This window comes from Petaurus breviceps, unplaced genomic scaffold (genome assembly GCF_028583685.1).
Source record: "Petaurus breviceps papuanus isolate PSGF00001 unplaced genomic scaffold, PetGlider_PUasm1.0 176, whole genome shotgun sequence".
Taxonomy (NCBI): domain Eukaryota; kingdom Metazoa; phylum Chordata; class Mammalia; order Diprotodontia; family Petauridae; genus Petaurus; species Petaurus breviceps.
The window spans coordinates 4,285,775-4,295,212 of NW_027185771.1; the positions used below are offsets into that span (position 1 = coordinate 4,285,775).

Here is a 9,438-nt window from a genome sequence, read left to right on the forward strand (position 1 = left end):
CAGGCCAGGGGCTGAAGCTGCCACTTGGCAGTGGCTGTGCCCCAGCCCTCAGTGGCTTCTTGCCCCAGGGGAAGAGGCCAACATACTGCCAAATACTGGATCCCAAAGTCTACACTGCACTCACCTCTTACTTTGTCCTTAGCATATATGTGTTGATAATTCTGGACCACCACAGCTGCTGGTGATCTGGAGTGCCTCAGCCGGTGGTTGGTCAGGCCCACCCTGGGGCTAAAACCTCTGGCTCCCACGGGGCTGGAGTCGGCTCCCAGGGTGCTGCACTGGCCGACTCCTGCCAGCCTGCTGGGGTGTCCTTAGCAGGAGTTTAGCTTCTCTATGTCATTTTGTGGGTTCTGTAGCTCCAAAGTTTATTCAGAGTCCCCTTTTCCATGGATTAGACACGGTGGGAGCTGGCGCCACGTGGAGGTCCTGTTTCTACTCCGCCATCTTGACTCTGCCTCCCATATCTAACTTTTCTAAAATTCTATTCACCTACTTAACTTCTTTCTTATTTATTTTGTGGTTAGAGTTATCTAGTTCTGAGAGGGGGAGGTTGAAGTCTCCCCTAGTATAGTTTTGCTTTCTATTTTTCCCTTTAACTCACTTAATTTCTCCTCTAAGAATTTGGATGCTATACCACTTGGTACATATATGTTTGGTATTGATATTACTTCATTGTCGATGGTGCCTTTTAGCAAGATGTAGTTTCCTTCCTTATCTCTTTTAATGAGATGTATTTTTGCTTTTGCTTTGTGATCAGGATTGCTTCCCCTGGTTTTTTTTTTCACTTCAACTATAGCATTCTGCTCCAGCCTTTGACCTTTACTCTGTGTGTGTCTCTCTACTTCAAATGTGTTTCTTGTAAACAACATTGTAGGATTCTAGTTTTTAATCTACTCTACTGTTTGCTTTCATTTTGTGAGAGAGTTCATCCCATTCACATTCATAGTTATTATTTCTGTGTATTTCCTTCCAACCTATTTTCCCTCCTTTTTATACTTTCATCCTGTCCCTCCTCACAAATATTTTGCTTCTGACCACTGCCTCCCCCAATCTGGCCTCCCTTCTCTCAGCTCCCCTCCCTTTTCTTTCCCCTTCCCCCCCCCCACTTCCCTGTAGGGTCAGATCGATTTCTTTACCCAACTGAGTGTGTATGTTATTCCCTCTTTGAGCCAAATCTGATGAGAGTAAGGTTCAAACAATGCTCACCTTCCTCCCTTCTCTCCCTCTACTGCAATAAGTCTTTCATAGCTCTTCATGTGATAATTTACCCCATTATGCCTCCCTCTTTCCTCTTCTCCCAATACAATCCTTTTTTTAACCCCTTAATTTTTTTTATCATCACATCAAAGTCAACTTATATCCACACCCTCTAAGTGTACTCCTTCTAATTGCCCTAATAGAGATACAGTTCTTAAGTTATAAGTATCATCTTCCACCGTAGGTATATAAACAGTTTAACTTCATGAATACAATGTTTTTTTTTTTAATTTCCTCTCTACCTTTTTATGCTTCTCTTTACCCTTGTATTTGAACATCAAATTTTTTGTTCAACTCTGGTCTTTTCAGGAAAGTTTGAAAGTCCACTATTTCGCTGAATGTCCACCTTTTCCCCTGAAAGTTTATGTTCAGTTTTGCTGGGTAGTTGATTCTTTCTTGTAATCTAAGCTCTTTTGCCTTCTGGAATATTATATTCCAAGCCTTCTGATATTTTAATATAGAAGCTGCTAAATCCTTATAATCCTGACTATGGCTCCTTGACATCTGAATTGTTTCTTTCTGGCTCCTTGCACTACTTTTTCTTTGACCTGATAGTTCTGGAATTTAGCTACAATATTCCTCGGAGTTTTCATTTTGGGATCTCTTTCAGAAGGTTATCAGTGGATTCTTTCAATGACTATTTTAACCTCTGGTTCTAGGATATCAGGACAGTTTTCTTTGATTTCAATTTCTGGAAAGATACTGTCCAGGCTCTTTTTTTTTTTATCATGGCTTTCAGGTTGATTTTTAATGATTCTTTCATGATTCTTAAGTTATCTCTCCTGGATCTATTTTTCAGGTCAATTGTTTTTCTAGTGAAGTATTTTATATTTTCTTCTATTTTTTCATTCTTTTACTTTTATTTGATTGATTCTTGATGTCTCATAGATTCATTAGCTTCCATACCCAATTCTGATTTTTAAGGAATTATTTTCTTCAGATAGCTTTTGTACCTCCTTTTCGATTTGACCAATTCTGTTTTCTAAGGAGTTGTTTTCTTTAGTCAATTTTTGTGCTCCCTTTTCAATCTGTTGACTCTTTTTTCATAATTCTCTTGCATAACTCAATTCTTTTTTTATTTTTTAGTTTACATCATTCATTTTCCACAAAATTTTGAGTTACAAATTTTCTTCCCATTTTCCCCCTACCCACCACCCCAAAATAACGATCCCACTGAATATCCCCCCCCCCAATCTGCTGTCTCCTATATCTTCCCCCATCTCCCCTACGACTTTCTAGTAGGGCATGGTGGATCTCTATGCCCCAGTGCCTGTATATCTCATTTCCCAGTTACATGTAAATTAATAATAATAATATATTTTTTAAACATTTTATTTTAAACCTTTGAATTCCAGATTCTTTCCCTATCTCCCTCATCACCCACCCTTACTGGGATGATAAGCAATTCAATATAGGTTGTACATGTACTGTGCAAAACATATATTTCCCTCCCTCTGTCCTATCCCACTCCCCACCTGTTCTATTCTCTACTTTGATCCTGTCCCTTTTCAAAAGTGGGTGCTTCCAACTTCTCTCCCCCAGCCTGCCCTCCCTTCCATCATCCCCCGTCTCATACCTTTCCTCCCTACTCTCCAGTAGGGTAAGATACCCTATTTAGTGTGTATGTCATTCCCTCCCTAAGCCAAATTCATTGATAATAAGGTTGACTTATTCCCTTTTGCCTTCCTGTTCTTCCCCTCCATTGTAACTGTTTTCCTTTGCCTCTTCTGTATGAGATAATTTAACCCATTCTATCTCTCCTCATCTCTTCTCATTATATTCCTCTCTCACCTCTCAATTTCACCTTTTAAGTATCATCCCTTCCTATTCAACTGGTCCTGTGCCCTCTGTCTATTTATACCTGTACACATATATACCCATACTCACATATGTATTCATAAGCCCATACACCCTCCTATATAGATATATATGTATGTATACATACATGTATATACATTTCTATTCCCTTCAATTATTCTCATACTTAGAAAAGTTTCATCAGTTACAATTATTGTTTTTCCATATATGAATGTAAGCAATTCAACTTTGATAAGTTCATTATGATTTCTTTTCCCTGTTTACATTCTCATGCTTCTCTTGTTTCTTGTATTTGAATGTCAAATTTTCTATTCAACTCTATTTCTATTTAATTTTCTATTCAACTTTGTTTTTTTCATCAAAAATGCCTGAAAGTCCTATAACTCATTTCTTTTACCAATTTTTCTTCTACCTCTTGATTTTTTAAATTAATTTTTAGCTTTTCCAAGCAAATTTTTTTGGAGACCAGTTTATATTTCTCTTTGAGCCTTTGCATCTAGGCATTTTGACATTGTTGTCCTCTCCTGAGTTGTGTTTTGATCTTCCCTATCACCATAGTAGCTTTCTATGATCAGGACTCTTTTTTGGTTCTTTGCTCATTTTAAAAAGTTGAGCTCTGCTCCTGGGGTGCAGGGGGCACTGTCCCAAACTTCCTGCACTGATGGCCAAGGGCCTGGTCACTGGCTTTCTGCATCAGGGCCTCTGGGACTGGCAGTTTGTCCACTATGTGAGGGTAGCCCAGTCTTTCACTCTTGCTGTGCCCTGGGTTCCAGGGCTGACAGTTTGCCTGCTGCACTGGGGCTGAAGACCTCACAGCAAGCCTGCTGTACCAGTGGTCTGCTGAGCCAGAACTGCAGGGCTTAGGGCATTGATTTGTGCTAGGTCTAAGAGCTTCCTGCTGGCTTACCTGGATACCACCTACTCTGGACTGGGCTCCCCTTTTACCCAAGCGAGGCAGACCTTTCCTGAAGTCCTTCTAAGTTATTTTGGGCTGGAAAATTGTTTCACTCCATCTTTTTGTAGATTCTGTCACTCCAGAATTTTTTTAGAGGCTTGATTTATTGTGTTTCCGAGGGAAATTGGGGAGAGCTCAGGCAACTTCCTGGCTTCTCTCTGCCATCTTGTATCCATCCCAAAGTTCTTTAACTCTAAAATAATAATAACTGGTATGGATAGAGTGGAATATTTTTTAAAAACGTGTCAAATTGTTCATCACATAATAGCTGGGAATTTGCTGGCATAATCCTTTGCAAGTTAGTCATTTTCTGATTAGGCACTATCTGGTACCTTGGGGTATGAGTGCCAAGTTAAGACTTTCTAATCATTCTCATAATTAAATTGAGATTAGTATGTAATTTGGTCATATCCTCTTTTATGCTAAAATAAAAGTATTAATATTTAATTATGACTAACCCACATCATTTTAAAGGATTATTTATATAGTAAGATTTACAAGACTATAAATACCAATGTCCAAATTAAATACTTCCTACCAACTAAATTGCAACAGCTATCTCTAACTAATCCAACCTTGGAGAAACTCTTAGCTTTTGTGTTTGTTTGTTTTTGAAGTTTCACTTGGACTGTCAATTATACACAATTTTGCTTGTCTTCCCCTTCACTGGTTTCCTTTCGATGCTGACTTTTAAATGCTGTTTCTGGCTCTAACTGTCCTAGTAAAAATAACTATCTGTGATTACATCCTGCTAAGCAGATCTAAAGTTCCTATACCTTGGAAGGGTGAAAAATTGCCTTTTTCTCCCCTGGATACTGCTTTTCTCTGAAGTACACTGAATTTCCATCCAAGAGAGTCAAAATAACTAAGGCATGTCTCTGTGATATGAGGAAGACAGCCTGATTATATTTGAAGTGTCAAGAGATCCTTCAAACTTTTGCTTTTTTTTTTTTTGAGGGCATTTGGGGTTAAGTGACTTGCCCAACATCACACAGTAAGTGTGTCAATCATCTGAGGCCGGATTTGAACTCAGAGACCTCCTGACTTCAGGGCCATTGCTCTATTCACTGCACTAACTAGCCTCCCTGGCCCTTCAAACTTTCCCTGAGGACTTCCCACAATTGAAATAATTTCTCATTACTTACAACTATATAGACTAGGTGTTTCCACACTGCATCAATACATTTATACTGAGCCATTTAAATAAGTTATATGTGTCTAATGTAGCCATCACAGAGAGGAGAAGGAAAAAAAAGATTTACATGTGTTTTATTACATATTTAATAAGAATAGTAAGTTGTACATAAGAGATTTTCAGGTTCATATCCAAGCATCTTTTTATTATACTATATTACGGAAATGTTTGTTTTATTTCATAAATTAAAATAAAATGCAATTAAAAATTTTAAGTTAGATATGGCTTCCTCATACTAATTTTTTTTAAATCAAAATACTCTGCAACACCCCCCCAGCCCCACCCCTTTGCCCCTGAATAATGACTGTACTATTTCTAAATCTGTAATCTGGTTACAGGTATACTTAGCATTGGGATTTTTCCCCCCAAAAGTGTACTCAAAGACTTCTTAACTTATTAGCTAAGTTTGGGGCCCTCTGATTTCCCTATTGTCTCATTGCCAACCATTCATTTATTTATTTAAACAAAGCTTCCCAGTTCACTTTCTAAGGACCGGTCATTCCTGCTGTCTTCCAAACTGCATGTGGCCCGGGGAGAAGTAGGGCCAAGGTCATTTGCTAGAGGAGAAGGTGAAAAGCTGGAGCCATCTTCCGAAGACGGCACTGGGGTCCCAGAGGACCACTATGCGAATGATTTTCGTTTCGGAGCCTTAAGCTGAGTTTTATTGTATGCGTCGACAATGCTGGAGTTCCGGTGCCTATAGTAAGGACCGTAGTTGGTCTGGTCTTTTATGGTCTTTTGCATGTCCTCCTCTGATGACAGACTATGAATCCTCTCAGTGGAAGCTCGAGTAATGACGATTTGGGGAACAACAAACACTTTCGGCTTGGGCAGCTGTAAAGGAAATGCAGATTTAAAGATCTTCCCTGCCCCTAGGCTAACGTGCACCTGGAGCCTGGGGTGGGAGGCTTGTTTTTCAGTAGATACTTTTTGATTGGCCAGTGGGTCAATAAGGTTGTTACATTCTCTGAGCCAGGAGAAGGCTATATAAGCCCTGATGTGTAGCTTTGTTTTGGGACTCACTTTGAGAAGTATTCTGTGATTTGATCTGAATTATGAGAAGCCGTTGTTGAGAGTCCCCCGGCTTTGAAAAACCCAGAATGTGGAAACCCAGATGTTGACTGGGTATGGATGTAATAGTTGGACAGTTTGGAAATCTGTCTACTTGATGTTTCTGTCTTGATAATTATGCCTGTATACTTTGAGGTTCAGGGTGCTGACCTTTTCTCCTGAACAAGGTAAACGATATATGTTTGACTGATTAAAGTAAGCTCGTTAACCCATTTTGAGTTGCTTTCCTTTAACAAAGCAGATCCAAGAATCTGTATGAGCAGGCACCTTGGGGACACTGGGGTGCTTGCTGCTACAGCAGCTTACCTAAAGGGAGGGGAGTGGAGGGAAATTTAAGCATTATTCAAACAAGCAGAAAACTTGTGTGTGTTAACAATGGCAATTCACTATATCATCTTAGCAGTGACTTTGCTTTAAAGTAATTATGTGTATTGTCTGACTGTTAAGGGACTGCACCAAGGGTTCGAGTCACCCATGAGCTTGGACGTAGAGAGTGTCTTGAGGTTGAAGAAGTCCCTCCTGACACATGTTACCTACAAACTTGTGAGTGCCAAGATGGGGAAGAAGCCAGATGAAGCACTACCCTAGTATGTTTTTCATCATAAAAATTCTTTAACTTTAAAATATAAATGGTAATATATAACTGGTTAGGACTGATTTAGATTTCTGCTTCAGCATGTGTGTTACTAACGACTAAAGGACAGTGAGTAAAGCGGTTTGATAGGTGCTTGGTTAGCTGTGCTTTCCCTCTTCCAGGCCTTTGATCACTCTGTTCCTCTCATCAGGAATGCCCTCCCTCCCTCTCTTCATCTCTTAACCTTCTCCTCATTCTTGAAAATGCAACCCAAAAGCTACCTCCTGCATGAAGATTTCCTCGATCTTCCCAGTTGCAGACAACCACCCACCTCACACAGAAGTCACTCTGTTCCTTCAGAAACCAGGCTCTGTAGTCAAGAGAATGAGTTCAGATCCTGCCTCCTTGGGTGACCTTCCTCATTTAAACTCCCTGTGCCTCCTTTCCCCAACTGTAAAATGCAGGGGCATGGCAGGGCAGGACTAAATAAATGGCTTCTGAGCTTCCTTCCAGCTGCACATCAAGGAGCCTACCAAGGGAGTATTGTGTTGAGTCCTAGAGGAAACTGCATCTGCATCTGTACTGTTCTCCAGGGCTGTTTCTTATCCAGACTTCATACTCCCATGACTCAGTGGACATTGAAATGTCTAGGGTATTCTGGATTACTTCGAGGGTGGCATGTTTCCTTTTCTTTTGTACATTTATGCAAATATTGATCAAGCACCTACTCTGTGTGTGTGTGAGAGAGTAATGGAATATAAAGATCCCCCTGTATTGGCTTGGTTTTCAAATTGATTGTGTTAAAACCCAGAGCTTGTTAATCCCACCTGTGGGATGGACTTGTTGATGTGAAAAGAGAGTCCTGAACTGGGAGGAGCTGGTGACGTAGATTTGGAGAGACACAAGAGAGAGGCAGAACTTTTTGGAAGCAGCACACTTGTGGAGGCAGAGAGAGACTGAGAGGATTGCTGGGGGCCACTTTGAATCGCCCTGGATTTTGAGACCTGTCCCCGGAGCTGCCAAGGACTGAGGAGACATGGCTGTTTTGCTGGTACTTTGTCTGTTTTGATGTTGTTTTGCCAGACTTGTCCACTGGTGAAAGACAGTCCTGTTGAAGAAGTCCTGGAACCTGGCTGTTGGCTAAGAGCTCCTGAGACTGTCCCGCAGACAGAGAGTGAATACTGTCCACTGGTGAAGGACAGTGCTGTTGTTGCAGGGGTCTGGAGACTGTCCTGCAGACAGAGTGAATACTGTCCACTGGTGAAGGACAGTGCTGTTGTTGCAGGGGTCTGGGAACCTTTCTGTTGGTTCAGAAGCCCTGAAGAAGGATTTTCTTGTTGTATGTTTACAGAAATCTTGGGAGAGGGTTTTGCCAATGTTTTCAGGGGTTCTAGGATTGTTCTACAGACAGAGGATGAATTAATGAAGGGACTGACAATGTATCTTGTGGCCTTGCTAAGCCTTGTCTCCCCAGGAACTAAGATTGCTGAGAACTTGCCTCCTGTCAAGATGAAGAAAAGACCTCCATTTGGGTATTAAGTGCTTGCTTAAACTTGATGTAACTCTGGGGTAGATTCAATTGTGATCCAGGGGTGGGGAACTTTTGACCTTTTTGTGTTCTATGGTTGAACAAATGAATGTACTTTACTTAGATTGGAAACTAATCTCCATTTGAGAAGAGGGGCTTTGTGGTGGACTAAATGAAGGTACAGCCTAGGGGTGGAGTAGTATTTAGAACAGGGACTTTGTAATTGATTGAATGATTGGAAGGTCCTGGGGTGGGGTAGTACTTGGAGATTATTTAATCACACTTAGTAAATGCTGTATTTTGAATGATGTCATGTTTTGATCTTCTCTGTTCTTGGAGTGTCACTGAGTAAAATGGAGAGCACCTATGCTGGTATTCTGAACCTTGGGAAGTTGCCTTTCCTTGGCATCACATTACAGTGTGTGTGTGTGTGTGTGTGTGTGTGTGCGTGTGTCCCCTGCACCCATCAAGTGGCTGAAAAGGCAATTTCACTGAATCCAGTTGTTGGGCATGGTTGTGGCAAATACCCTGAGATACCACTGGGCTCCTTCACTGGGCTGCTTCCAGGGAATCTGCCAACCAAGGATGGAGAGTTAGGGAGAGCAGGCAGGGACTCACTAAGTCACAAGTCACCCCTTGTGGGAGGAAGCTGACCCTTGGAAGAGTCTTCTTCTTGCTAGGTAGGTATTAAATTCAGCTGTTTCTGTGCTGCTCAAGGACTGAAAGTGCTCATGAGTGACTCTCTAAATGTGGATGTCCTGAACAAAGCCATGACAACGGACCTACCCTTGTTAGAACATTGTGAAATGAATGGGTGAAAAAAAAAAACAACTCCTCCCACAGATTAAAAGTAACAACATTTGGACACTACAGAGTTAATCTGAGGGAAGCCCAAATGTGAGTCACAATGAACAAAATGCTAGGGGGAATTTTAAACAACCTAAGCATGTATTTATGCTTCACACTTTAAAAATTACTCTGAACATTCATGTTTCTGTAACAATTGGTGAATTCCTCTTGGGATCACAGACCCAGAGCCA

General features: G+C 40.9%; 1 protein-coding gene across 1 annotated transcript in view; it reads right to left on the reverse strand.

The window, feature by feature from the left end:
- Nucleotides 1-5,831: 5,831 nt before the first annotated feature.
- Nucleotides 5,832-9,438, reverse strand: part of SPATA33 (spermatogenesis associated 33) — a 15,987-nt gene continuing 12,380 nt past the window's right edge. The window contains 1 exon segment of the mRNA XM_069085523.1: nucleotides 5,832-6,043. Coding sequence (XP_068941624.1) covers nucleotides 5,847-6,043 — 197 coding nt within the window. The 3' untranslated portion in view covers nucleotides 5,832-5,846.